General features: G+C 44.3%; 7 protein-coding genes across 10 annotated transcripts; 3 read left to right on the forward strand and 4 right to left on the reverse strand.

Moving 5' to 3' along the window:
* Positions 1–63: 63 nt before the first annotated feature.
* LOC119767261 (zinc finger protein 2-like) lies at positions 64–26,132 on the forward strand. Of its 4 annotated transcripts, none has more exons than XM_038255480.1 (4): positions 64–318; positions 378–1,440; positions 9,009–9,317; positions 16,918–17,224. In XM_038255480.1, the coding sequence occupies exons 1-4, from the start codon at positions 190–192 to the stop codon at positions 17,199–17,201; spliced, it is 1,785 nt and encodes a 594-aa protein (XP_038111408.1). In that variant the 5' UTR covers positions 64–189; the 3' UTR covers positions 17,202–17,224. The 4 variants fall into 4 exon arrangements, with proteins under 4 accessions (XP_038111408.1, XP_038111424.1, XP_038111429.1 ...); XM_038255496.1 differs by lacking the exon at positions 16,918–17,224 and adding an exon at positions 26,035–26,132 and having other exon boundaries at positions 65–318; XM_038255501.1 differs by lacking the exon at positions 16,918–17,224 and adding an exon at positions 13,460–13,943 and having other exon boundaries at positions 65–318.
* LOC119767277 (zinc finger protein OZF-like) lies at positions 9,475–10,900 on the reverse strand. The gene is made up of 2 exons (XM_038255546.1): positions 9,867–10,900; positions 9,475–9,813 (listed from the first exon to the last, which is right to left on the reverse strand). Exons 1-2 carry the CDS (start codon positions 10,804–10,806, stop codon positions 9,533–9,535), a joined length of 1,221 nt encoding a protein of 406 aa, XP_038111474.1. The 5' UTR covers positions 10,807–10,900; the 3' UTR covers positions 9,475–9,532.
* Positions 13,972–15,342, reverse strand: LOC119767272 (zinc finger protein OZF-like). Its single transcript, XM_038255536.1, has 2 exons — positions 14,343–15,342; positions 13,972–14,279 (listed from the first exon to the last, which is right to left on the reverse strand). The coding sequence occupies exons 1-2, from the start codon at positions 15,277–15,279 to the stop codon at positions 13,996–13,998; spliced, it is 1,221 nt and encodes a 406-aa protein (XP_038111464.1). The 5' UTR covers positions 15,280–15,342; the 3' UTR covers positions 13,972–13,995.
* LOC119767269 (zinc finger protein 12-like) lies at positions 17,629–18,953 on the forward strand. Its single transcript, XM_038255531.1, has 2 exons — positions 17,629–18,591; positions 18,647–18,953. The coding sequence occupies exons 1-2, from the start codon at positions 17,655–17,657 to the stop codon at positions 18,931–18,933; spliced, it is 1,224 nt and encodes a 407-aa protein (XP_038111459.1). The 5' UTR covers positions 17,629–17,654; the 3' UTR covers positions 18,934–18,953.
* On the reverse strand, positions 20,029–22,321 carry LOC119767265 (gastrula zinc finger protein xFG20-1-like). Its single transcript, XM_038255509.1, has 2 exons — positions 20,210–22,321; positions 20,029–20,143 (listed from the first exon to the last, which is right to left on the reverse strand). The coding sequence occupies exons 1-2, from the start codon at positions 21,870–21,872 to the stop codon at positions 20,073–20,075; spliced, it is 1,734 nt and encodes a 577-aa protein (XP_038111437.1). The 5' UTR covers positions 21,873–22,321; the 3' UTR covers positions 20,029–20,072.
* Positions 22,834–24,281, reverse strand: LOC119767267 (zinc finger protein OZF-like). The gene is made up of 2 exons (XM_038255523.1): positions 23,246–24,281; positions 22,834–23,189 (listed from the first exon to the last, which is right to left on the reverse strand). Exons 1-2 carry the CDS (start codon positions 24,258–24,260, stop codon positions 22,891–22,893), a joined length of 1,314 nt encoding a protein of 437 aa, XP_038111451.1. The 5' UTR covers positions 24,261–24,281; the 3' UTR covers positions 22,834–22,890.
* On the forward strand, positions 24,594–25,854 carry LOC119767280 (protein odd-skipped-related 2-like). The gene is made up of 2 exons (XM_038255552.1): positions 24,594–25,671; positions 25,724–25,854. The coding sequence occupies exons 1-2, from the start codon at positions 24,675–24,677 to the stop codon at positions 25,783–25,785; spliced, it is 1,059 nt and encodes a 352-aa protein (XP_038111480.1). The 5' UTR covers positions 24,594–24,674; the 3' UTR covers positions 25,786–25,854.
* Positions 26,133–26,302: the final 170 nt, after the last annotated feature.

Genomic DNA, 26,302 nt, shown 5'->3' on the forward strand with positions numbered 1-26,302 from the left:
CCGAGTTTTTTCCGTGCATAAATTGTCAAACCAAGTCAGTGAAAACATCAATCGTCGCGCCCTTCGACACTATACTTTGACAGTTGTCCATCAACAATAATAAACTTTTTGACGCAAATAATTTTCCCAAGTTCTTGCTTGATTTCGCGGTGCAAAAATGCCCGTTTAGAATAATTTTTCCTCTCTCAAATGGAATTCTACGCCACGATCTGTCGGCTGTGCGAGGCCACGGACAAGTTGGACGGCAAGTGGGCCAACCTGTTTGCGGCCGAGCACGAACCGCTGCTGAAACGAATCCGGTCGCTGACCACTATCGAGGTATAATTTTTTGCTATGTTATTGAAACTATTTGTTAATGCTTTCGCTTCCTCTCCCAGATTCACTGGAATGACCAGCTTCCAAAGCGAATCTGTGGCCAGTGTCAAACCAGCCTGGAGCAGGCCTACAACTTCAAGCTGCAGTGCGAAATCACGAACAAAAAGCTGCGCCATGAGATCGAGTTTCTCGAGAAGAACGACTGGAACACGAAGCTGCCGATTCCGCCAATCGATTTGGGTGGGCTGGACGTCAAGCCGGAAACCTCACCGGCCAAAAGGGAAATCATCGCGGAACCACTCAGTATCAAGTCGGAACTGAGCGACGATGAGCAGCAGCAGCAGCAGCAAATCGATGACCAGGAAGACGCCAGTTACTGCATGTCCAAGATTGAGACCATGTTCGCATCGGACGACGACGCTGATGACCGTGATGGTTCCGATGGGAGTCGCTCCCTGTCGGAGAGCTCGACCGAATCTTCCTCCTCCTCCGAAGATGACGACGATGACGATTCGGAAGACTCCGAACCCAAGCATAAACGGAAACGCGGTCGCCCAAGATTGTCCAACAAGTCCTCGGGAAAGCCGCGCTCAAGCGTGTGTGACACGTGCGGCCAGCAGTTCGCGAAGCCCAAGCTGATGTACGCCCACGTGCGATCTGCCCACGGAGACCGTCGGTTCAAGTGTCGCTTTTGTCCGAAAACGTTCGTCCGGAACGCCCGCCTTAAGGAACACGAACGTCAGCACACCGGTGAGCGGGACTTCCAGTGTGAGCAGTGCGAACGCAAATACCCGACGGCACGCGGCCTCAAGGTTCACATGGAGGACATTCACAGCGAGAATCTCCCGTACGTTTGTGATAAGTGCGGCAAGGGCTTCGCCAAAGAGGGCAAACTTCGCCAGCATTACAGCGCCCATCTGGACATCCGGAAGTACGTGTGCTCGGTGTGTTCGAAAGGGTTCAAAACGAGGACGAATCTGAACCTGCACGTGCAGATTCATCTGCCGCCGGATCAACGGAAAATGCGGAAACGGGAAAACCAGCACAAGGTGTGCATCTGTCCGTTCTGTGGGAAGGTGTCGACCTCGCTCGGCACGCACAACATGCACATCCGGACGCATACGGGTGAGTTTGCTTGATATAATGGAACGTTGCAGTTTACAAACAATATTTTTACATTACTTTTTCAAAACAACTATTGTGCCTTGGGGTTTCCTGTATTTTTAAATCTGTTGGAAAAGTAAGCGAGATTTCATCAAAGTGACTGGCCAAATCAATATTGTTGGGCATTTCTTCAGGCAATCATATTCGCTAGAAGCGATTATTTTTCAACCTTGGCCAAATACTTGGACCCCATGTGCTTTACCGAACAAATCGAGCAAAAAATGCGCTCAATTGTGTCATGGAAATCACGCCATCTTTCAGGGTTATATTTGGCAAATAAATTAATAATTGGGGGACATTTCACATAGAAACATTTGCAGAGAGTATAACGAAGACATCCATATGGTCGTCAGTGATATTCCAGCAATTAAACAACTTGTTTGCTTTTTGAAAATATGAAAAAAATATTGAAACTGTAAAAATTAAAAACTGTTTTAAGATGTATTACAAATATGTTTAAAGATTTTGTTTCTTCAAAAATGTCGTAAACCATGAATTCCCTGGGCTTTGTCATAATGAGTATCATAGGTTTGATGCTTATTTGGCAAGGAGTATGATTTGATCCGATGTGGAATTAAAATCGAAGTTTTTAGTATATTGCTGAAGCTTCCATTTTTACACATGGACACCACTTCATGCTACGAGAACCCACTTTGACGCAGTCTCAGGGCTTAATCGATGACCGGTAAGCTGTCATCGAGACAAGGAGGTTCTCTGATAGTGGAAATATCACATTTGTACAATGAACCGCTACATATGTGATTTTTCCCTATCTTAATGTGGGTGTCAGGTTAGGATACAGGTTTTAAAAATTCAGTTTTTGTAGAATTTAGGATTTTAACTATAAATATCAACTGTTTATACTTTGCATTTAGTTATTTAGGGACAAAATTAGTAATAGTGAATTTAGTAATTCTATCAGAATCGGTGATTTTCATTCAAGTTGCATAAAAACCATTCTGATTTGTCAAAATTTCCATAGAGTCTCGATCAATCAATAGTGAAATGATATCGGACTAAATTCGTTGATCTGTTGAACTAACGACTGTCGGATTATGATTGTATCGACCATCTACTGGAATTCTGACGATCAAATGGTCGTCTCTTTTTCAATTCACGACTTGAAATGTTACTCTATTTTTTTTAAGAAGCCAGACAGGTTTTAAAAGAAACGTTCTAGATTTTTTTGGCTATTAATTAAAATGTCGGGGATTTGAGATAAGAGTAGCTTTCGGATATGTTACTTAAAATCTAAAAAAATGTCGTAAACCATGAATTCTTACTAAACTGGATTTTTAATTTAAAAAGATACCGAAAAGTTCTTGCATTTTTTTTTACTGAATTTCCGTTTTAGTTGTGTGTATTTTGATATGTAAAATTCTTGATGATTGATTATTTTGTCAATATGTGAATGCTTTAAAAATATTGACAAATTAATCATATTACACAACTAAAAAGGAAATTTAGTAAAAGAAATTGCAAGAACTTTTCGTTTTTTTTTTTTTAAATAAGCGGTTTTTTTGCACAAAACAATGATGAAATTTCAATTTAGTTATTTTAAACATTTTAGCATTCCGATTTCTTTTCCTATTTAAACCAAGGATTTTTTGCTAAAATTGTCAATAGTTTTTTTATTTTAAATTTATTTAGAAATTATGTCCGGTTGACTCACCGCGGGTCAGAGTCGAGACGTCTTAAAAAAAGGGGCGCGACAATGTGGGAAAAGGAAGTAATTTGTGATTATAGACGGTATTGTTTTGATTCGCAGTATGTGGAGTCAACTGCTGTAGATGTACCTGAAACATTACAGAACGTGGTTTCTCTTCTTTCCATTTTTATTTACCATCTATCTTCTATTTTAATATTTTTTAACGGATTTTCTTGAACGGCATCAGATTAATTTAATTTTATTAACCTTTGGTTATCTTATTTCTCACCTATATTTTTTAACTACTGTCTATTTCTACATCTACTTACTACATAAAGCTTTCCTCAACATAGAATAATTATCTATTTTTACTATTGATTCTTTATACTTTATGCTTTCCTTTACTATCTATTGTTTCAATCTTCACCTTTTTCTTGAAACAAGTGAGGTTCGAGCCCTTACTCAATTTATGGAATGATCAAAGGATTAACACAACTATTACTAGGTATTGTAAATTTTTATGAAATGCTTAGGTCCAAAAATTTGTAACATCACACCGCGACAGAAGAAATTGCAACAGAAAAACATGATCCAACACTAGGAAAAACTAGGCCTCGTGGCGCGGTGGTTAGCGGCTTCGGCTGCCGATCCCTAAGTGCATCTCCAGCGCGGGTAGCAAACATCGAAGCAAATCAAATTTGCACCCTACGTCAACCCCACCGCGGTACCTGTCGCGGTAGCAAATTTGCTCTCAGTTCTTCGAGATTTCACTTTACTACCCGCTATTCGGCCTGTTTGCTACCGCATCAAATAGAATTATGCACGGAAAAATCGAATCAAGCTAGAAACATTAGAATCCAGCACGGAAAAAAATAAAAAATATAAAAAAATTAAAAAATAAACATTCAAAAATTCAAAAATTCAAAAAATTCAAAATTTTTAATAGTTTAAAAATTTTAAAAATTTTAAAAAATAAAAAATTTCAAAATTTTTAAAAATTTCTGGTTTCAAAAATTTCAAAAATTTTAATTCAAATTCAAATTTTAAAAATCTAAAAAAAATTGAAAAATCTAAAAAAATCAAAAAATAAAAAAAATAAAAACATTTAAAAAATTTAAAAAAAAATAATATTTAAAAAAGTTTTTGTCCCTCGGCCCTGGCCGAGGTCAAGGGGGGGGGGGGGCAAAATAATAAAAAAAATATAAAAATTTAAATAACAAGCCATAATCTTCACATTTAAATGAAAAAAGTATTTTAAAATGCTTTTTACACTAGTTCAGTTGTTTTGCAATCATTAGTTTTCAAAAAATCTAAGATCTGACAAAAACAAAAATTGTATCGAAAAAAAAGATTTTGCATCGAAAATTTTCAAAAAATCTTAAGATTTTTTAATAAACCCAAACATGCTAAAAATGATTTTAAACGCAGGAGAATGTATTTCAATTTGATTTCAGCTAGTTGCCCTTGAATTTTCATTGAAATTTTGAAGTTTATTGTAAAAAAATTTAAAAAAATAACCTATAATAAAATCTGGAATATTTTTAAAAAAAAGGTCCAATAAACCAAAATTCCAGTTTTTGCTTTTTGGGTGTTTTTGAAACCGCCTTGAGTCAGGGGTATTAAAAAACATTTCGGTAATTCGGGAATTTCGGAATAAAACAAATAAAAAATCTATCAATTTGAAAACAAAATTTTAAAATTTATTTTTTACTTTTTTAAATTTTGGTACTATTTAATTTTTTGAATTGTGGGATTTTTGAATTTCAGATTTTTGAATTTTTGTTCATGTTTGCTCACCAACCAGAGCAGACATCCAAAAATCTCCAAAACACGCATTCGAAACTTTGCTCCCGGCTTGCCGGTACTTGTCGGGTATCAGAAAATGAGTACCCGACAGGTACCGACACAGATGAACTTGAGATCAAATTTGGTACCTGCTTTGCTACGCGCGGTGGGAGACTCGGGGGCAAACTCGAGAGCAAATTTGGTGGGAATCAAATCGGGTAGCAAATGGGTTAACTTTCGACATTTTCGAAAAATGAAATTCTTTGAAATTTTCAATAGGATTAAAAAGTTTAATGAACTTTTAGCATGTCTAGGCATGAATCATCACATAATTATTGATTTTGAAGGTAAACGAGAGCAAAAAATGATAAAAACCAATATTTGCCCCCGCGGTGGGCTTGTTTCGATGGCAAATTTGCTATCCTAGCGGTGGGGATGACGGAGTTTTCTCAAGGTGGCAAATTTGATCTCGGTATTCATTCACCCCAGCGGTGGAGATGCCCTAAGTTGTTCGATTCCCGCCTTATCCTCCTGGCCTTCTATCGGATGGGGAAGTAAAACGGCGGTCCATTTGCGTAAAAGAGGTTTTGGGTGACTCACCACACATAACCTTCGGACGCCTAGAAATGAGCAGAAACTTGCAACAGAGACCACAAAAGACCCGGGGGTCGTTAAAGTGGATTGCTTTGCTTTTTACAAGGGCGGATACTCAATTTGGTTTGTTTTTGATTGATGTTATTGTTTAGTCCTTTTGTTTTTTGCTTGTAAAACTAAGTAGTTTCGGAATTTTGAGATGTTGGAGGGTGCTTTATAAACAGTTTTGTTCGCTCTACATGATTCTGATAAAAACTCAGTTTTTTTTTTTACATCTGAGGGTTATAAAAAGCATTTATTGATATTGTAAGTGTTAAGAGGCAGTATTTGTAAATATTGCTCGGTTTGTTCTAGAGGTCGTATCGAGGTGCTCCGATTTGGATGAAACTTTCAGCGTTTGTTTGTCTATGCATGAGATGAACTCATGCCAAATATGAGCCCTCTACGACAAAGGGAAGTGGGGTAGAACGGGCTTCGAAATTTGAGGTCGAAAAAACTTAAAAAATCTTAAAATTGCTCGCATTTCCGTAAAACTTCATCAATTCCAACTCTCTTAGATGCATTCGAAAGGTCTTTTGAAGCACTTCAAAATGCGCCTTAGACATCCAGGATTGGTTTGACTTTTTCTCTTAGCTTTTGCAAATTACTGTCAAAAATGGATTTTTTTAAAACCTTAATATCTTTTTCCAACAGCCTCCAACACCCATACTCCCACAGGTCAAAAGATAGGTAATTTCATGCACTATAACCCTTTGGTATTAACTTTTTGGCCAATCGCAGTTTTTCTCATAGTTTTTCAATTTTTCTAGAACAAACAATTTACAACGTTAGTTTTTGCCTTGTAGGCTTCCATAGCGGCACTTTTTGGTCTCAATTTTATCATATTCGGAATCCTCGGACAACTTCACGTAAGTTAGAAGTATCGGAGTTGTAATTTTGATTTAAAAAATAATTAAATAAAACATTTTTGAAAAAAGAAATAGATCTTATATACTATGTGGTCTATACGTCAAATGCTGTATCAAGTAGGCGAAACCCTGTTTTACCCTTATCTAACAAATTGTTAAAAATATTTTAATTCATTCTAAATGGCAATGATTCCAATCAAATTTACAACTCCAATACTTCTAATTTACGTAAAATTGTCCGAGGAATCCGAATATGACAAAATTGAGACCAAAAAATGACGCTATGGCGACCTACAGGGGAAAAACTAACGTTGTAAAATATTTGTTATAGAAAAATCAAAAAACTATGAGAAAAACTGCAATTGGCCAAAAAGTTAATACCGTAGGCTTATAGTCCATGAAATTACCTATCTGTTAACCTATAGGAGTATGGGTGTTTGAGGCTGTTGGAAAAAGATATTAAGGTTTTAAAAAAATCCATTTTTGACAGCAATTTGCAAAAGCTAAGAGAAAAAGTCCAACCAATCCTGGATGTCTATGGCACATTTAGAAGTGCTTCAAAAGACCTTTGAATGCATCTAAGAGAGTTGGAATTGATGATTTTTGCGGAAATGCGAGCAATTTTAAGATTTTTATGTTTTTCGACCTCAAACTTCAAAGCCCGTTTTACCCCACTTCCGTTGTCGTAGAGGGCTCATATTTGGCACGAGTTCATCTTATGTATAGACAAACAAACGCTGAAAGTTTCATCCAAATCGGAGCACCTCGATACGACCTGTTACACATTGGTGAAAAACTCGCTCTTAAGGTATATAGTTTTTGTCATAATCTTCATTATTCTGTAGATAAATGAGTCCAAAAACATCGAAAAATGCATTTTTAATTAAATTTTCTGCAAAAAGCGTGGTCGGGGCAAAATGCACCGCTGTGAAGCTCCTTTGTAAAAACAGCGATGTCATCTAGTGGTGACTAGTGAAAACTGCTTTTACCCGGTGCATTTTGCCCCATGTTGTGGTGCATTTTGCCCCCACTGAAAAAATCTGACATGGCAAATTCATGTGCTTTTTCACGTGAGCTGCTCCAAAAAGCAACACGATAATTTGCCATGCTTTTTCCTTGACATAGATGTGTTTTTCATGTGACATTTATGTGATAATCATTTGAAATCAGCTGATCGCAAGCGAGATGTTTTTCATTCTTTTATCGCTTGGAGTTCACTTTGGATTCAACAGAATTTCACTTGGATTTGCCCCATTTGACTTTTCCCTTTATTTCAAAGTGAAAAACACGTGAAATTGAAATGTATTGGTCTTTGAAGTTGTTTTATGAAATTTCCTTATTCGTTAGATGGCGACGGAGGAAGACAGTCCAATTTGCGATTTCTTTTGTCGAATTTATCGTTTAAATTCATAATTTTGCTTGACATTTAATCGTACTAGATCTTTTTGGTAAGTATTTAATAGAAAAACTGTGAAAATTTACACAAAGATTAACATTCAGCAATTAATTTTAGCATTTTAGCAACATTCAGCAATTAATTTTCAGGAAAAACTCCGGCGAAGGGTTGGCCTCTGAATTCGTTTTTTTCTCAGCACTGACGTTGAATTTGTCGATTGATCCGGAAACGTCGGCATCTGGCTGCGGTACGATTCGCGTTCCGGTTACGTTACGATGTACAACCGGTTGTTTTGATTCGAATGATTTGTAATTTCATGTATCAATAAAAAATTGTTTAAGAAAACTTATAATCGCGTTATATTTTTTAATAAATCTAAAATTAAACGCAATATTCAGCTCACATGTACAACACTGGAAATCCATTGCATTTATACTACAAAATAATTTGAAATTCATATGCACACCATTCAAAAGTCATGTGAGCTTTCACGTTAAACTCACGTGTTTTGCATTTGGATTTGCCGGTTTGCGCGATTGAGATTTTCAAGTGATTTTGAGACCCTACTGGCACGATCTGGCAACGTATGACTTACTATGTGCCTCGTTTGGATTTCGTGTCTGTTTGTACGTGACCAGTCTCCTTACGTGACATTCAGACTACTATGTGCCTTTCTTTCAGTGCCGTTGTTGTAGTGCATTTTGTCCCAATGTTGCGGTGCATATTGCCCCGCATGGTTGTTTGAAAGGAATCAAAAATGTTTTTAGAAATTTGATATTTTCGAAAAATTTTGAGGTTTTTCAGACTTTTCTTACATGGATGATGAAGAATAATAGTTGTTTTAGAACATCGAACAAAATTCTTTCACAGTAATGTAAGGTACGCACATCGGAAGGAATCGGTCAAGAAAAAATCAAATGGGCAGCAGCGGCAGCGCAAGCAAGTCAGAGGGTGAAGAAAAGCCCCAAGAAATCGCTTCCTCTCCTTTGTTCTGATGTTCGTAAAGCTGTTTCTTGACCCCTTTCCTTCCGATCTGCATACTAGCCTTAATGCTGTAATGGTTGAGAAATCACTGTTTTCCCTTAGGGGGTGCAAGGCCCGTTCTTACACTGAAAATTGCGAGTTGCGAATGTTAGCATTTTCTCGAATTGTTGAATTATGTTTGCAAAATTTAACAATCTCTCCTTCTCACATGCAGGCGAACAACGCTACGAGTGCCAGATCTGCCAGAAGCGGTTCACCTCGTCCGGCTCGCACCAGAAGCACATGCGCGTCCACTCGGGCGAGAAACCCTTTGTTTGCGAATTTTGCCAGAAATCCTTCCGCCAGAAGCACCATCTCACCACGCACATGCGAGGCGTCCACAAGAATGAAAACCCGGAGGCGTTCGTCCGGCCGGGCATTTGTGGCCGGCCGCGTGGTGTGGCGGCTAAAACGCCCGGAACGACGGCGGTTCCGGCGGTCACACCGGAAGTGGTTCCACAGCCATCGGTAGCGGTTGGTGAGGGTAAGTATTTGGGGGCTGGAGGAAGTGGAGAGGGGGGTGTGGTGCTGAATCCGGGGGTGGTCCAACCGGAAATGTACTTTCACAGCCAGACGCCGTAGGGGCTGGGGCAAGGGGGTTGTGAAGGTATTGTCGAGATATTATGCTTAAAAATAGAGGCTAAGTTGAAGAAGATGGTAATTTTATTTACGATAGTGTTTATCACATGACCCTTACCGTTATGACTGGGCCTGTAGCACCGGATCTCCGTGCGTCCTCTCGTGGACCTGCATGTTCTTTCGGGTTACGAACGCCTTCGGACATAAACGACACTGGAAGGGCCGCTCGTTGGTATGGACTCCACGGATGTGCGTAGTCAAATGTTGTTTGTCGCGGAACGCCTTCTGGCAGAACTCGCACTGGTAAGGTCTCTCGCCTGTATGTGTCCACATATGTTTACGGTGGGACCAGAGTGCCGTAAACCGCTTGTTGCAGATCTGGCATTCGTATTTTTTCTCTCCTGAAAGATGAACAGTTTTAAAGAAATTTCGTTTTGCTAGATCTATCAAGTACCTGTGTGAGTTATCAGATGTTTCTTATGAAGCGAGACCGACTTGGAAATCTTGCCGCAGTAGGAACATACGCAAATTCGTTCACTCTTCTTCTTCAACTCTTCCCTGACCTCCTCCGGTTGGTGTACCCATCGCATGTGACCGTTTAGATTGGTTTTGGTCTTAAACGCCATGGGACAGAGTTTGCAGCTGTACGGTCTCGCATCCGAATGTGTATTTTGGTGCTCCAAGAGATGAGATTTCTTTGTGTACTTTCGGTCACATTTGTCACATTGAAATGGCTGGTGATCCGGGTGTTTCCTGTCCACGTGCCGCTTAAGACCAGCTGCACAGAAGAATTTGCTGTCGCACTCTGAACACTCAAAGGTCTGGACTCCGCTGTGTAGACTCATGTGCTCTTGGAGGTTTTGCTTGTTGGCTAACTTCCGAGAACAAACATCGCATCGGAATTCTTTCCGAATTTTCTTCTTTGGTGTCGCCTTCTCCTCCTTCGAATCTGCTTCTCGTTCCTCTGTGCTTGGCTCGTTTTGGGCTGGTTCGTAAGCGGAATCTTCAAATTTCATAGGTTCCTTCTTGAGAACCGTTTCCACCCTCATCGGATGTCCACTACTATCGTCCGCATCAAGCTCCTCTTCTACTTCCGGTTTAACAAAGACCGATGCAATCGCAGCAAGTTTGCCTTCGTTTTCCTCGAAATTAAACCTCCACCAAGTGTCCGCTTCCTGGCACTGCAGCCGGAAGCTGTTGGCATGGTCCAGCGATGCTTCACAGCGCCAGCAAATCCGTTGTGGCAAGCCGTCATCCGCCCGTATCTGCACACTGGAGCAGGCTTCAATCTTTTCCAGCAGGTGCTCGTTGCCAGATTGAGTCAGCAGTGGCCAGCTTTCCGTTGGAACGTTCTCCGCACGGCACAGTCGGCAATGGTTTACGAAAGGGTCCATGTTGAGTGGAATTGTTGTTGACTCTATGAAATTCTAATAAAAATAGCTATAATTTTGACTACCGAAGTGTCAAACTGTCAGGTAACGAACGTAAACAAAACTTTAGTTTTCTATATTCCAAACACAGCAGTAGGCAATCATCGGCTTCAAAGCTGCGCACGATGGGATCGCATCATTGAAAGCACGACAATCGAAGTAGGCTAGTTCGATGGTGTGGAGAAGTTTACGTACACCAGGTTTTTGGTGACGGTTTGTGGCCAGTCAACGACAGAATGTGCCGGTTGATCATCAAGGGCCGATTCTTCAACCTGAGCATTATCAACACGATACGAGCTTCTTGGCTGTGAGTACAGGAAGTGTCCTAAACATGACGTCAAGATTGCCATAGACGGCGTTAACGTTCAAGTTGGCCATGAGAAGGAGTTTAGACCAGTTTTTGGGAGGTTCAGCGCTCACAAGCAGACGAACAAAATGGCTTACAACTCAACGATTTCGCTTCCTTCAGAAACATGATCATACGTAGAACCTTTTTCCGGCACAGCCTCTTCTACAAGTACACCTGGAGATCACCAAATGACACGGAGACACAAATCGCCCATGTTCTCATCGATGGTTGGTACTTCTCGGACAGTCGCCCTCAACGGTACAACCTGGAGCGACTCAAGGACCTTGAGGTCGCTACCCAGTACGCGCGGTAACTCGAAGCTGCTTTGCGAGGGTGAGCTCACCGAAGCCCCTCTGGTGGCCTGCTAGAGCCATATGGAAGCAGCCATCAACGCAGCTGCATCGAGCGCCGGGTACGTGAACCGAGTTCGACTAACGGATGGTTCGACGAGGAATGGCAGGTGATTTTGGACCAGAAGAAAGCATAACACCCGTGGGAACAAGGAAACGTTCAAATAGTTGCGAAGACAGAGGCAAAGGACCAGGAAGACAGCGGAACGAGCGTGACGATCGTGGACGAGTACGAGGTTGTGGAGGAGTCAGTGTACCTCGGATCGTTGGTGACGTCGGGCAACAACTGCAGTAGGGAAATTCGAGGCGCATCATCACCGGTAGTCGTGCCTACTATGGACTCCACAAGACCCTAGGGTCTGGTCACCTTCCATGCGTACTTAGTACATATTATACTTAAAATAATGGATAAGTTGCAGACAAGGGTACATTTTATTTACGGATAAGTGTGCATCGAAGACCACTCCAACAGACCGCTCCAACAGAATTTACAGTCCCCCTCAAGTCCGTCCACCGCGTCCCCGTGCGTCTTCTCATGGAACTGCATGCTCTGCTTGGTTACGAACGCCTTCGGACAGAACCGGCACTGATAAGGTCGCTCGTTGCTGTGGACCCCGCGGATGTGGGTGGTCAGATGGTGCCGCTGGCGGAACGCCTTCTGGCAGTGCTCGCACTGGTACGGCCGTTCGTCCGTATGGATTAGCATGTGCTTGCGGTGGGACCAAAACGCCGAGAAGCGCTTGTTGCAGATGTTACACTCGTAGTTTTGCTCTCCTAAAAGATGATATAAAGTGAGTTAGTGATGTTCTGGATCGGTTTCTTGTCCTAAAGATCTCACTTACCCGTATGAGTTCGCAGATGAGCTTTGTGTGTTTTGACCGTGGTGGAAACCTTTCCGCAGTACGAACAAACGCAGATTCGCTGGCTGGCCTTCCTCACTTCTGCCTTGACTTCTTCCGGCTGATGGGACCAATTCATGTGAGCCTTGAGGGATCCATTCGTCTTGAACGTCTTGGAACACAATGTGCAGCTGAACGGCTTTTTATCCGAGTGTTTTACCTGGTGCTCGACAAGTTCCCTTTGGTAAGTAAACTTCCGATTGCATTTGTCACACGCGAATGGTTGATTCTCCGTGTGTTTTCGGTCAATGTGCATCTTGAGATTTCGCTCGGTAAAGAACATACTATCGCAAAATGAGCACCAAAAGTTCCGGATTCCACTGTGGCGAGCCATGTGTTCGTCAAGGGAATTCTTTTGGACATACTGCTTGGAACACTGATCGCACTGGAACTTCTTGTCTACTTTCTTACATTTAGCCCTCGTAAAACTGGGTTCATTAACCCATTCATCCGAACTTGACTCGTCCTTCGTCGGCTCAAAATCGGAATCTTCAAACTCAAAAGCAGCTGGCTCCACCTTTACAACCGTCTCCAGCGCACCCTCAATATCACCGCCATGCTCCTCCGCAACTTCCGGTTTGACAAAGATCGACGAAATCGGAGCAGGTTTGCCCACTGTCTCCTTCCACCAAGCGTCCGACTCCTGGCACTGCTGGCGGAAGGTGTCGACCTGGTCCAGGGATGCCTCACACTGCCGACAAATCCGTTGCGGCAAGCCATCGTCCACCCGTATCTTCACGCCGGTGCAGAGGAGAATCTTTTCGTAACCGGAGCGCGTCAGCAGTGGCTCACTGTCGGTTGGATTGTTTTCGGTCCGGCACAGCCGACAATAGTTCGCGAAGAGGTCCATTTTGGTACTGTGTTTCTCTTGTTTTGACGCTTGGCATCAAGAAAAGCTTATGTTTTGTTTGTGTTTTGTTTGTGTTTCTAGCTGTCAGCTTTGACGCTTTGAAGTTAAACTTACAGCATTTTTTTCGATGTCAAGCATTGTTGATGTTTTTAATTTCTAAACTGAACAGTGTCGACCTGACTGACGAACAGTTCCCGGCACCTGATCGTGAAGAAGTCGAGACTATGGAAGAGAGCATCTGTCTAGAGAGCTTAAGAGGAAAAACTATCTTATAAGCGAGATACCTTCTAGACGGAATAGGTGTCGACCTATTATAGACGCAAGCAAGCCGGATTGAACCGACAACGACACAGCAAAGAGTTCCAGACGTATCCGGAAGACCCTGACATCTGATCGAATGCAACACTTCACAAAGCTGACTTTGTACAAGACACTGATTAAACCGGTTGTGACAAAATAATAACCGTTCTTTCGGAAGGTGCTACAAACGATCTGCAGTTGAGTTTTTAAGTAGATCTCCGAATGAGTGACGAAGGCGCATGAACCATGAAGTGCAAGCTTTGCTTGGTAGGATTTCTTTGCCTTTGAAACAATCAGAGAATCTTATTTGGGAACTGTCAAATAAACTGCCGAATGAGCAAAGTTCGGCTAAAGCCACCTAAATTCAATAAACAACAACAGTTAACAACTGATTCAGCAATTTTATTAACACCCGCTTAGTCCAGACACTGGTTCGCCGTGCGTCTTCTCGTGGAACTGCATGCTCTGCTTGGTTACGAACGCCTTCGGACAGAACCGACACTGGTAGGGCCGCTCGTTAGTATGCACTCCTCGAATGTGCGTTGTCAGATGATGTTTCGCACGGAACGCCTTCTGACAGAACTCGCACTGGTGCGGTCGTTCGTCCGTATGGATAAGCATGTGCTTGCGGTGGGACCACAGCGCGGTGAACCGTTTGTTGCAGATCTGGCACTCGTAGTTCTTCTCTCCTGAAAGATATTTGATAACTGGTCAATTAGCTTGCTGATCTTTCGCCTGACCTAATCACGTACCTGTGTGAGTTATCAGATGCTTCTTGTGAGTAGTGACCGACTTGGAAATCTTGCCGCAGTAGGAACATACGCAAATCCGTTCGCTTTTCCTCTTCAACTCTTCCCTGACCTCCTCCGGTTGGTGTACCCATCGCATGTGACCGTTTAGATTGGTTTTGGTCTTAAACGCCATGGGACAGAGTTTGCAGCTGTACGGTCTCGCATCCGAATGTGTATTTTGGTGCTCCAAGAGATGAGATTTCTTTGTGTACTTTCGGTCACATTTGTCACATTGAAATGGCTGGTGATCCGGGTGTTTCCTGTCCACGTGCCGTTTAAGACCAGCTGCACAGAAGAATTTGCTGTCGCACTCCGAACACTCAAAGTTCTGGACTCCGCTGTGTAGGCTCATGTGCTCTTCGAGGTTTTGCTTGTTGGCTAACTGCCTAGAGCAAACATCGCACCGGAATTCTTTTGCACTTTTCTTCTTTGGTTTTGCCTTCTTCCGCTTCGAGACGGCCTCCCATTCATCCGAGCTTGGCTCCTCCTTTGCTTGTTCGTAATCGGAATCTTCAAACATCAACGGCTCCTCCTTGAGAACCGTCTCCACTGGATGTTCACTGCTGTCGTTCTCCTCTCCTTGCTCGTCTTCTACTTCCGGTTTAACAAAGACCAATGTAATCGAATCAGGCTTGAAGACGCTTTCCTCGAAATTAAACCTCCACCAAGCGTCCGCTTCCTGACACTGAACCCGGAAGCTGTTGGCCTGGTCCAGCGATGCTTCACAGCGCTGGCAGATTCGTCGTGGTAAGCCATCGTCCTCCCGAATCTGTACTCCGGTGCAGGCTTGGATCTTCTCCAGCAGGTGCTCGTCACCAGATTCAATCAGCAGTGGCCAGCTTTCTGTCGGAGAGTTCTCCGCCCGGCACAGTCGGCAATGGTTCACGAAAAGGTCCATGTTTTGATTTGATTAGGAATTGAAATCGTTTTGTGGTCATTTGCGTTCTGTTATGAACAACCGGACCCTAAGATGACAGTTTTCGTGAGTTGCGCGTATTCACCTATAGATGGCAAGTGGGCCTCGTCGGAGTCCGTCCATCAAATACGCAACTCAAAATTAGCATAGGAAACTTTTTTTTCGTGACGGCTTTTGCGGCACGCACACTTCAACTATTCTAGACTAATATTTGAACGTGGCGTATCTCTAAACATGTTTTTAAAGAAAATGATTACAGAATGCTTATTTTGACATTTTAAACCAAAACAAGGCAAAAACTATATTTATTTAAACTATTCGCCATTTTCAAAGGTTTGGCTAGATAATATCGAAAGCCGCCATCTTAGGCCCACTGGGCCCACAAAACGGGGTACGCTCAGTTTGTATGGGAGCTGTCAACATGCTCCCGGGCTGGTTATGAAGGCTGCATAACTGTCAGAATTGACAGAACGCTAATGCAAACAAAACTGTTGTTGTTTATATTTGAGTTCTGTTATGAAAAATACCTAACTGTCAGAACTGACGGAACGCAAATGCAAACAAAACGGTTGTTTTGTTTGTTGTTTTTATCTGTTCCAGCAGTGAATATCGTAAATATTTACAACGTAACATGGACCTCTTCGCGAATCACTGTCGGCTGTGCCGGGCGGAAAATGGCCCGAACTCGGGCTGGCCACAGCTGACTCAATCCGGCAACGAGAAAATTCTAGCCTGTACCGGTGTACAGATACGGGCGGATGATGGCTTGCCGCAACGGATCTGCCAGCGCTGTGAAGCATCGCTAGACCAGGCCGACACCTTCCGGTTGCAGTGTCGGGAAGCGGACGCCTGGTGGAGATTCAATTTTGGAGAGAGCGTTGTCCAGCCTGCTCCGATTGCGTCGATCTATGTTAAACCGGAAGTTGTGGAGGATTCAGACGGTGGCGAGAAGCAACCTATTCGGGTGCAAACAGTGCTCAAGGAAGAGCCAGTCAAGTTTGAAGATTCGGATTACGAACCGACGAAAGAGGAGCCAAGTTCTGATGAATCTGAGGAAGATTCTAGTAAGAAGAAGAAAGCTAAGACAAAAGCAAAGAAGAAGGGTCGGACGGACTTCCGGTGCAGCGTATGTTCTAAGCAATTCCTAGCAAAGTGTTTGCTTGAAGCACATGAGGCTCATCACCGTGGAGTTCGGGAGCACGAGTGTACGCTGTGCGACAGCAAATTCTTCGGAGTAATAGGCCTCAAGCGACACATGACCCTGAAACATTCGACGAACCTACCTTACGCGTGCGACAAATGCGACCGGAAGTTCCCCAAGAAAAGTGTTCTACTACAACACCAGATCACACACTCGGAAGCAAGGCCATTCAGCTGCGAGCTATGTCCCAAGGCGTTCAAAACACAACCCCAGTTGAACGCTCACCTGCGGTACGTACATCAGCCGCCGGAGGTCAAGGAAGAACAGCGGAAGGCCAATGAAAAAATCTGCGTTTGCTCGTACTGCGGCAAAATATCCACCACAGTCACAAATCACAAGATACATCTGAGAACTCACACAGGTTCGTAGAAAAGTTAGTCAGGAGATCAACCTTAAATTTTTAAATTTCAAACTTCCAGGTGAGAAAAAGTACGAGTGCCAGATCTGCAACAAGCGGTTCACGGCGGCCTGGTCCCACCGTAAACATATGTGGATACATACGAACGAACGGCCGTACCAGTGCCAGTACTGCGAGAAGGCGTTCCGTGCGAAACACCATTTGGATACGCACATCCGCGGTGTTCACAACAATGATCGACCCTTCCAGTGCCGGTTCTGTCCGAAGGCGTTCGTAACCAAGCAGAGCATGCAGTTCCACGAAAAGACGCACGGAGAACCGGTGCTTGGACTGAACGGATGTTAATAAAGTTGGTTAATCAGACTGCAGTTTTGAAATTGTTTTCAATAAAGATTTGTGAAAGTTTCCTTAATCTTAATTTTTGGGGTTGTTTGGGGACCCAAATGGGATCGGAAAACGGCTGCACTTTTTTTCTATTTGAGTTTTAAGGCACTGAACCCTGATTACAAGGACTATTGCATCGTATAACCCATTTTTACTGTTATCCCATCCAGATGCTGTAAACTTCTTTCATTGTGTCTCGTGCGCTGCGACAATTTGTTCTCGTTATGTTTCAAGCTCTTTCCAGCAGCTGCAATTTTGTGGTGCTGATTTCACCTGGAAGAGATCCGGCTGCAATTTTGTGGTGTTTTGACGTTTGCGGGAAGAGTCGAAAAAGTGAAAACAAACCGCTTCGTACATCAGCCAGAGACAAACAAAGTTTCGCATCATCAAAAAACAACTTTAACTCAGTGCAACATGGACCTCTTCGTGAACCACTGCCGGCTGTGCCGGGCGGAAAATAACTCCACCGACAACTGGACACTGCTCGCTCGATCCGGCCACGAGCAAACACTGGAGAAGATTCACCTTTGCACCGGCGTGCGAATAGAGGCGGACGATGGCTTGCCGCAACGGGTCTGCCGACGCTGTGAGGCATCGCTGGACCAAGCCGACACCTTCCGCCGGCAGTGCCAGGAAGCGGATGCTTGGTGGAGGTTTAATTTCGGGGAGAACGTCGTCAAACCTGTTCCGATCACATCGGTTTACGTTAAACCGGAGGTTGTGGAAGAGGATGAGCTGGACAGCGATGAGAATCTGAAGGTTGGGGTGGAAACAGTGCTCAAGGAAGAGCCGGAAAATTCTGATGATTCAGATTACAAACCGGTGAAGAAGGAGCAAAAATCGGTGATTAAGACTAGCAAAAAGAAGGAGAAGGCGAATCCAAAGAAGAGAGGTCGGACGGACTTCCGATGCCGCGTATGTTCCAAGCAATTTCTGCAAAAGAGTGCCCTAGAAGAGCACGAGGCGCGTCACAGTGGAGTCCGAAATCATGAGTGTACCCAGTGTGACTGCAAGTTTTTCGGAGTGTCAGGTCTCAGGCGACACACGGCTCTAAGACATTCGACGAACCTACCGTTTCCATGTGACAAATGTGACCGGATGTATGCCATGGAATCTCAACTCGTACAACACCAGATAACCCATTTGGAAGCGAGGCCGTTCAGTTGTGAGCTATGTTCGAAAGCGTTCAAAACTCAACCCCAGCTGAACGCTCACATGCGCTACGTACACCAGCCGCAGGAAGTCAAGGATGTACAAAAGAAAGCTTATCAGAAAATTTGTGTCTGCTCCTATTGTGGAAAGATTTCCAACACGCTCACAAATCACACGATACATCTGAGAATTCATACTGGTACGTAGCAGAACTATTCAGGGTCAGGTCACATTAACCAGTTTCAAACTTCCAGGAGTGAAAAAGTACGAGTGCCAGATCTGCAACAAACGGTTCACGGCCCAGTGGTCCCACCGCAAGCACATGCTAATCCATACGGACGAACGACCGTACCAGTGCGAGCACTGCCAGAAGGCGTTCCGCCAGCGGCACCATCTGACCACCCACATCCGCGGGGTCCACAGCAACGAGCGGCCCTTCCCGTGTCGGTTCTGCCCAATGGCGTTCGTAACGCGGCAGAGCATGCAGGCGCACGAGAAGACGCACGGAGAACCGCTTGTGGGGCATGGTTCCACCCAATAAAGTGTTGGATCTATCAAGAAGTGGGACGACGTTATGATTGCGCTGAAGATTCCCTGTAAGTTTGAGATGAGCGAGATTGACTATCTAGAGATCGTTACCGATCATATAGCCCAATATTCAGCTCGAATTTTTACTGAGAGCATGTAACCGAGTCGAGAGTAGCATTTGAAGCTCTTCTCTGCGTATTGTTACAGAGTTTTTGAACGCTCAGATTCAGTCGCCATTAGATCTTCCGAAAGATTGGATGGGATGGGTTTTGGGGAGGCTTGGGACTTGACAAAGTCAATTCCCCTTTTTCCTCATCAGATGGGGCTCAAGCCATCGACCTTCCGCTTACAAAGTGAAAACCGTACCACTACACCAGGGGAGCTCAGCTAGGGGTTACCAAGGGCATGTGCAACACCAGGGGAGGTTTCTTTTTTTTTTTTTTTTAACCTGTTGACAGATAAAGCAATGGAGGACCAAGTATGGCATCGAAGGAGACGAGTTTTAGATCGTGGAAGAGTTTGTGTACTTCGGATTGAGCAGCAGAGAAATTTGGTTCCGCCTTGTACGAAACGGTGATGAGACCAGCAGTTTCCTACCATCTTTGGCGAAGTACGAGAGAACAATGTATGGATGAACATGTTGAACCACGAGTCGACACAAACCATGTATACTCAAACCCCGATGGTTTGACACCAACTGTTGTCAAACGAACGGGGTCACGTTTTAGTTTGACACCCCTTTTACACGGAGTTCACACACACTAACAAACGTTTATTTTGATAGTGTGCGTGAGCGACGTGTCAAAAGGGCCAGTTCGTCACTTTTTAGTTTGACTTTGACCAACCAACGGGGTACAAACTTAAAAAGTGTCAAACGAAAAAGTGACCAACCACTTACGGTTATTCGTCGGCTATGCTATGGGTTTTTTTTTTAATTTTTATAGGACCTTTTCAAATACATCCATAGAATACATTTAGAGCAGTTTGGAACACGCATACAGAAGGAATGCTGAATGAGAAGAATCGAAGGATGTCACGATGAAAATCTGAATGTTTTGATCTAATCAGTGCTGGAGCCAACACTGAGTAAATATTTGTCAATGGAAAGTGAAAGCAAACGTCTTAGTTAGTTAGCTTTATTTTGCTCAGAATTCAAGAACTGTTGACTTCTTGTGTCCAGGGCGTAATCGAAGATTCGGACTCCGTCGCACTATCTTGTCCACCTAAAATTGAACAAGTTTCATTAGCGCTGTAAATATTGATGTAGACTCGTTGCTCCGTCGCCTCACCGGTATGCGTCCGCAGGTGCAAAACGTGCGCGTTGTGTGAGTGCGAAATGTGACCACAGTGCGGACACATACAGATCCGGTTCAAGTCCTGGCCTCGCAGCTTCGAGTAGTCCGCCTTCGCGTGCCTTTGCTTGTGGTACTCCAACCCTTGTTTGGTCGTGAATGCCTTCAAGCAGAGATCACACTTGTGATTCCGCGGTTTCGTGTGATCGTGTTTGTCCAGTCCCTCTTGCGTTTTGAACTTGATGCCACACTTGCTGCACGCGAACGGGGAATTCCCGTGCATGTGCTCCTGGTGGACGATGCGATCCCGCTCGGAGTAAAAAGAACGGCTACAGCTGGCACACGGGAACCTCTGGACTCCGCTATGGCGCATCTCGTGCTCCCGCAGACGACACTTCCGACCAAAGTGCCGCGGACAAAACTGACACTGGAAGCGTTTGTTCCAGGAGTTGGGTCCGCTCGGACCTCTGTAGAAGAATCTGACCTCTCCCGTGGGTGGTTCGACAGCCATTTGAAGCGTTGATTCGGTTAGCGGCTCGTACACTGAAACTTGCTCTCCTTCTGACACGGAAACTGGTTCACTAATTTCGTGCTCTCGTACTCGATGGTTGTCGTCCATCTCAAGCATTGATTTGCCTACAGAATTGAGAACTGGTACCGATTCAAGCTCCCTCAGCGACATATCACTTGTTGGCAGTTCTTCAACTACGAACACTTCCGGCTCCTGCTTCACAGCTACCGGGTCAGCAACTTCCACGTCCATTGGCGGTGTTTCCTGTTGAGTTTCCTTGTGCTGTGCCTCGTGCTCTCGCAGGCGACATTTGCGGCCAAAGTGCCGCGGACAGAATCGGCACTGGAAGCGTTTGTTCCAGGTGTTGGGACCGCCGGGACCTCGGTAAAAATACCTGACCTCCTCGGTGGGTGGTTTAGCACCCATTTCTAGGGGTGATTTAGCTGGCGGCTCTGCTTCTGTCACGGGAACTGATTCATTAACTTCGTTCTCTCGTAATCGATTGTTGTCGTCCAGCATTGATTTGTCGACCGAACTAAGAACTGGTTCGGATTGAGGTTCCTTTGCCGACATATCCGTTGTTGGCAACTCTTCGCTTTCGAACACATCCAAAATGTCCAGCTCCTGCTTCACGGCTATCGCGCTATGTTCTTCCGACTCCTTTTGCGGAGTAGCTTCCTGTTGAGTTTCCGTATGTTGTGCCTCATGCTCTTTCAGCCGACACTTCCGGCTAAAGTGTCTCGGACAGAACCGGCACACGAAGCGCTTGTCGTTTGGACCTCGGTAAAAGAACCGCACCACCTCAGTCGCATCCGCAACGGGCACCGTTTCCGCCTCGAGAAGCGGTACAGTTTCCGGTACCGCCGCCGTTTGTCCTACCTTTTCCACCAACTCCAGCTGGCGCTGCCATCGCGCGTCCGCTTTGTCGCACTGCAGTCGGAACGTGTGGGCCAGTTCAAGGGCTGCCTGGCACCGGAAGCAGATGCGTTTTGGCAGCGGGTCACGCTCGATTATGCACACGTTGGTGCAGGCTCGGATTTTCTTCAGCAGGTGTTCGTTGCCGACGTGGAACAGATGTGGCCACTCTTCGGCGGGTTGCTCCTCGTTCCGGACGCGGCACAACCGGCACAAGTCGGCGTAGATGTCCATCACTGGGGTTCCGTTATTTTTCTAGATTACAGAACCATTAAAATTGTTAAGCTTGAAGCAAACTGTTTGTAAACAAGTTTGTGTTGCTGTTTTTGACATAACAACAAAAGTCAGTTGTTTTCGTGTCAAATTTGACACGACATAATTCGAAGCAAATGACAAACAAATCAAAACAAAGTTGTTGCTCTTTGTTGCGTTATAATTGCGTCCAATTGGATCCGTATGAGTCTAAGGAATGTTCTTACGCCAAAAAGTGTCAATTTTGGACACATTGGAACCGATTCCGGAAAATCTGCATATTGTATGGATAAAGTTACGTAAAATCAAATTTTGATCACAGGAGGCTGAATAAGCATACAAGCTTAAAACGTCAAGAAACGAAAAAAAGAAAAGACAAAGTTTGTCGGGTTTAGCTTGTTTTGGATATAAATGTAACTGATTTGATTGTAGAGGAAGCTGAACTAGAGAGCCTGGATTAGAGAACGGAAATTCAAATCAAAGTATCAAGAGAGAACTGTCAACGAATACCAATCGAGCAAAATCCTTTGTCTTATGCTCGATTGGTACCTCCGTTTGACAGTTCTCGTGTTTCGATTAGTACTTTTGGTTTGAGATGTCCGTTCTCTAATAAGCTCCAGGCTCTCTAAGCTGAACAGATGAGGGCTAAAAATGTAGCTGTTTCTGTTCCTAAATATCTTGGCAGGCCTTCTGGTACGTTCTATATTCGTCGTCGACTGAATAAGGGCTGCATCGGTTCATGGATAAAGGATTCTGTCAAATCACAATCACTGCCTATCTGTTCCATAGATTATCGTGAGATCAAAAAATCTTCAGGATAGCGTCTGAAAGTTTATAGGTTTACAGGTGTCTAATTTCTTGAGGAATGAATTGAACCGGTCATGATCTAACCCGTCAACCTTCCTTTTGGTCTTCTCTAGGCAAACTTAAAGTACTACATTTATTTGATTTAACTTAGTCTGTCTTTACTGGATTTATAAATAACTTAATTCTCATCAGCTCACGGATCCACGCTGGCCACCTTCGTCGGTGCGCTCGCCGGTTCCCCGTGGATCCGCTCGTGCAACCGCATATTCCCTCGCGTTACAAACGTCCGCGTGCAGTATTTGCACTGGTAGGGCCGTTCGTTCGTGTGCGCAGACCGGACATGATTTTTCATATGGTTTCGCAGCCGGAAAGCCTTCTGGCAGTGCTCGCATCGGTACGGCCGCTCGTCCGTGTGCGTTCGCATATGAGAGATGAGCGAAAAGGACGCCGTAAACTTCTTGTTGCAGACGTTGCACTCGTACCGCTGATCGCCTGAAATGTTTGGAGAATTATTAAGGGTTTCCTTGATGCTTCTCTTCCTGACGTACCCGTGTGGATGCGGATGTGCTTGTTGTGTACTCCGCTGGACGTGGAAACCTTGCCGCAGTATGGACAGACGTATGTTTTGTTGTTTGCTACGGGTTTCTTGTACTTGTAGCACTCCTTCCGAAGTTCCTTCGGCAGATGAAACTCCATGTGAGCCTTCAGGATGTACTTTGTTTTGAAGCTTTTGGAGCACACATCACACGCAAACTCCCTCGACTCAAGATGTGTATTGTAGTGATTGGTGCGTTGTCCCTTGGACGAGAAGCCCTGGCCACACTTTTCACAAATGAACGGAAGATCCGTGGCGTGTTGCCGTGCAATGTGCGTTCTGAGATCAGTTTCCGCGAAGAACTTGTTATGGCACGTTTCGCACTCAAAGTTCTTGACCCCGCTGTGTCTTAGCTCGTGTTCTCGCAGTCGACACTTCCGGGCAAAGTGTCTCGGACACAAACTACAGTGGAAACGTGTTTTCTGTTTCGGCTCCGACGATTTTGGGCCTCGTTTCCTTCGAACCGGCTTCACCTCTTCAGGTTCATCCGAGTCGTCCAGTTCGTCTCCGCTAGGTTCATCTTTCACCAGTTCCCCGTCGGATTTCTCCTTCGACTCAACTTTCAGCAGTTCGGCTAAACTCAAGTGTTCACTGTCGTCAAAATCGTCATCCTCAAGTTCCGGTTTCACATAAACCGAAGCAACTGAAGGAAGCGCAGTGTCCAGATCTACTTTAATCACCGGCGATTCGCTCTGCTCCAGAACTTCAGCTTCCAGTAACCATTGGGTGTTCACTTCATCGCACTGCAATCGGAACGTGTACGCCTGGTCCAAAGCTAACTGACACTGGCAGCAGATACGTTTCGGTAGACGATCATCCTCTGTGATTTGGATGTTGGTGCAGGAGTGAATCTTCTGTAGCAAGTGATACGCGGGTTCGGCTGCTTCGCAGTGAAATAGATGTGGCCAGTGTTCAGCCCGGTCGTTGTGGGCGCGGCAAAGCCGACACAGGTCAGCGAAACTATCCATTAAATTGTTCGATGTTTCAGAGAGATTTTCAAGCAGTAAACAACCTTGTTTGTTTTTGATTACAGCAAAACATCAGTTACCGTAGTAGGTAGTACATTTTCAAGCTACTCATTCACTATCGACTGTGGTCATTGATCAATCCTTTTGTATCTACTTGGCACTCTTTAGGACAAAGTTGTCCCTGATAATACTTTTCGATTTATTTAAAATCTTGTTCAGGGAATAATTAAGGAATAATTCCTTATTGTTCTTGTTTACCTAGGGGTTGCATCTTTTTGTTTTTGTTCGATTCGGCGTCGTGCAAGAGATGACAAACCACCCTCCGCGCAAGCTCCGATCTGTCAAGCAATCAAAACAAAAACATTTCACACAAACTGTTTTCAATAAACAGTCCACAACATAAATAACCGAAACATGGAATGCTTTTCCAACTGCTGCCGACTTTGTCGATCATGCAACGAGTCGACCCAACCCTGGAACCATCTGTACGCTCCTCACAACGCCCAGCTGGTGAAGCAGATCCGGGCCTGTACAGGGGTGCAGATCAGTGAGAGTGACGCGCTTCCCAAATGGATCTGCGACCGGTGCATGACGGCGCTGGACCAGGCGTACTGCTTCCGGATCCAGTGCAAAGAAACGGACGCCTGCTGGAGAACTCAGCTAACGCTGCTACGGAAGAACGTCGGAGCAGGTATGGTAGCTATACCGGCACCGCTAGTACCGATGAAGTTAGTGTACGTGGAGCCGGAAGTTGGAGAAGTTAGCACGGAACAAGTGGTCAAAGAGGAACCACGTGATGAATTTGAAACCGAACAAGTTGTCAATGAGAAACCACAGGATGAATTTGAAACAGAACGGGTGGTTAAAAACGAACCACCAGATGAAACTGAAATGGAAGAAGCGCCTGACGAGGAATCTCAGGAAGAAATGGAGCTCACAGAACCGCTGTATGAACCGGAAGTACAACCAAACAGCAAAAGCAAGCCAAAGGCAAAGGTAATCTATGACGAACGACGCAACCACGGCTCGTCCTGGAACAACCGCTTGCAGTGTCGATTCTGCCCAAAACACTTTGGCCGACCGGGTCGGCTTCGGAAGCACGAGATGCGCCACACGAGCGAACGGACCATCGCCTGTCTCAACTGCAACAACAAATACTTTACCGAGGCCGATATGCTAGCTCACGTGGAGAGGATTCACGCTACAGATCTACCGCATGGTTGCGAAGAATGCGGCAAACGTTTCTTGAAAAAGGGACAGCTGGTGAACCATGCGGTCACGCACGCCGAGCGGCGACCGTTTACGTGCGAGGTGTGCCACAAGAGCTTCAAGAACAAGTATTATCTGAAGTATCATTTAGGGCTGCATGAAAAGAAATTTCAAAAACAGGAGCAGGAACAGAGTGAAAACGGTAATAAAAAAAAAGTTGTTTTAAGAGGAGACTAAACAGTTTATCTTTTTAGACGAACAAACGGTTCAGGAAAGTGCAGCGGACGGAGTTACGGAAGAAGAAACTTCAGAATAAATTCTATTTTGACTGCCAATCAAATGCTTCTGAAGATGGCTGAAAGAGAAGAACAGGTCAAATCGTGAACAAAGTTGTTTTTTTTACATTACTGAGACGTCCCTTTTGTAAGTGAAGATCGAAAGCAAACTGTGCCTGTGGTCGGATGCGTTTATTGTTTGCTGTCATTTTTGACATTCCAATTATCTTTCAACATTCTTTAAAATGTGTGAAATACATCAAAATACTAAGATTTCGTTACTATTCCAGGTTCACCGGGAGTTCTGAAGGCAGATTCAAGACAACAATTAAAGAAAATTGAAGATTCAAGTGGAACGTGGCGAGATTTATAGATCAGTTGTTTTTGCATATTGTCAGAGTTTCCATTATTGTTTTCAAATAAGCCATTCATCCACTTAAACATTTATGCAATTCAATGAATACAACTACGTCAACCTTATTGTATGCGCTGTAAAGTGTTCCCTCGGTCGTTTGCTGTGTGTTGTGGATTGCCTGTTTATCTAATGAAGGTTCGGCT

This window comes from Culex quinquefasciatus, chromosome 1 (assembly GCF_015732765.1).
Source record: "Culex quinquefasciatus strain JHB chromosome 1, VPISU_Cqui_1.0_pri_paternal, whole genome shotgun sequence".
NCBI classification, from domain to species: domain Eukaryota; kingdom Metazoa; phylum Arthropoda; class Insecta; order Diptera; family Culicidae; genus Culex; species Culex quinquefasciatus.

Excerpts from the sequence above, each read along its gene's own strand:
- LOC119767267 (XM_038255523.1), bottom strand. The coding sequence starts at position 24,260 with ATGGATAGTTTCGCTGACCTGTGTCGGCTTTGCCGCGCCCACAACGAC. Across the intron at positions 23,190-23,245 it reads GCACATCCGCATCCACACGG|GCGATCAGCGGTACGAGTGC; the intron begins GTACGTCAGGAA and ends CAAACATTTCAG.
- LOC119767261 (XM_038255480.1), top strand. The coding sequence starts at position 190 with ATGGAATTCTACGCCACGATCTGTCGGCTGTGCGAGGCCACGGACAAG. Across the intron at positions 1,441-9,008 it reads GCACATCCGGACGCATACGG|GCGAACAACGCTACGAGTGC; the intron begins GTGAGTTTGCTT and ends TCTCACATGCAG. Across the intron at positions 9,318-16,917 it reads ATCGGTAGCGGTTGGTGAGG|GTGAGAAAAAGTACGAGTGC; the intron begins GTAAGTATTTGG and ends TCAAACTTCCAG.
- LOC119767269 (XM_038255531.1), top strand. The coding sequence starts at position 17,655 with ATGGACCTCTTCGTGAACCACTGCCGGCTGTGCCGGGCGGAAAATAAC. Across the intron at positions 18,592-18,646 it reads ACATCTGAGAATTCATACTG|GAGTGAAAAAGTACGAGTGC; the intron begins GTACGTAGCAGA and ends TCAAACTTCCAG.
- LOC119767272 (XM_038255536.1), bottom strand. The coding sequence starts at position 15,279 with ATGGACCTTTTCGTGAACCATTGCCGACTGTGCCGGGCGGAGAACTCT. Across the intron at positions 14,280-14,342 it reads GCATCTGATAACTCACACAG|GAGAGAAGAACTACGAGTGC; the intron begins GTACGTGATTAG and ends AATATCTTTCAG.
- LOC119767277 (XM_038255546.1), bottom strand. The coding sequence starts at position 10,806 with ATGGACCCTTTCGTAAACCATTGCCGACTGTGCCGTGCGGAGAACGTT. Across the intron at positions 9,814-9,866 it reads ACATCTGATAACTCACACAG|GAGAGAAAAAATACGAATGC; the intron begins GTACTTGATAGA and ends TTCATCTTTCAG.
- LOC119767265 (XM_038255509.1), bottom strand. The coding sequence starts at position 21,872 with ATGGACATCTACGCCGACTTGTGCCGGTTGTGCCGCGTCCGGAACGAG. Across the intron at positions 20,144-20,209 it reads GCACCTGCGGACGCATACCG|GTGGACAAGATAGTGCGACG; the intron begins GTGAGGCGACGG and ends GTTCAATTTTAG.
- LOC119767280 (XM_038255552.1), top strand. The coding sequence starts at position 24,675 with ATGGAATGCTTTTCCAACTGCTGCCGACTTTGTCGATCATGCAACGAG. Across the intron at positions 25,672-25,723 it reads GCAGGAACAGAGTGAAAACG|ACGAACAAACGGTTCAGGAA; the intron begins GTAATAAAAAAA and ends TTATCTTTTTAG.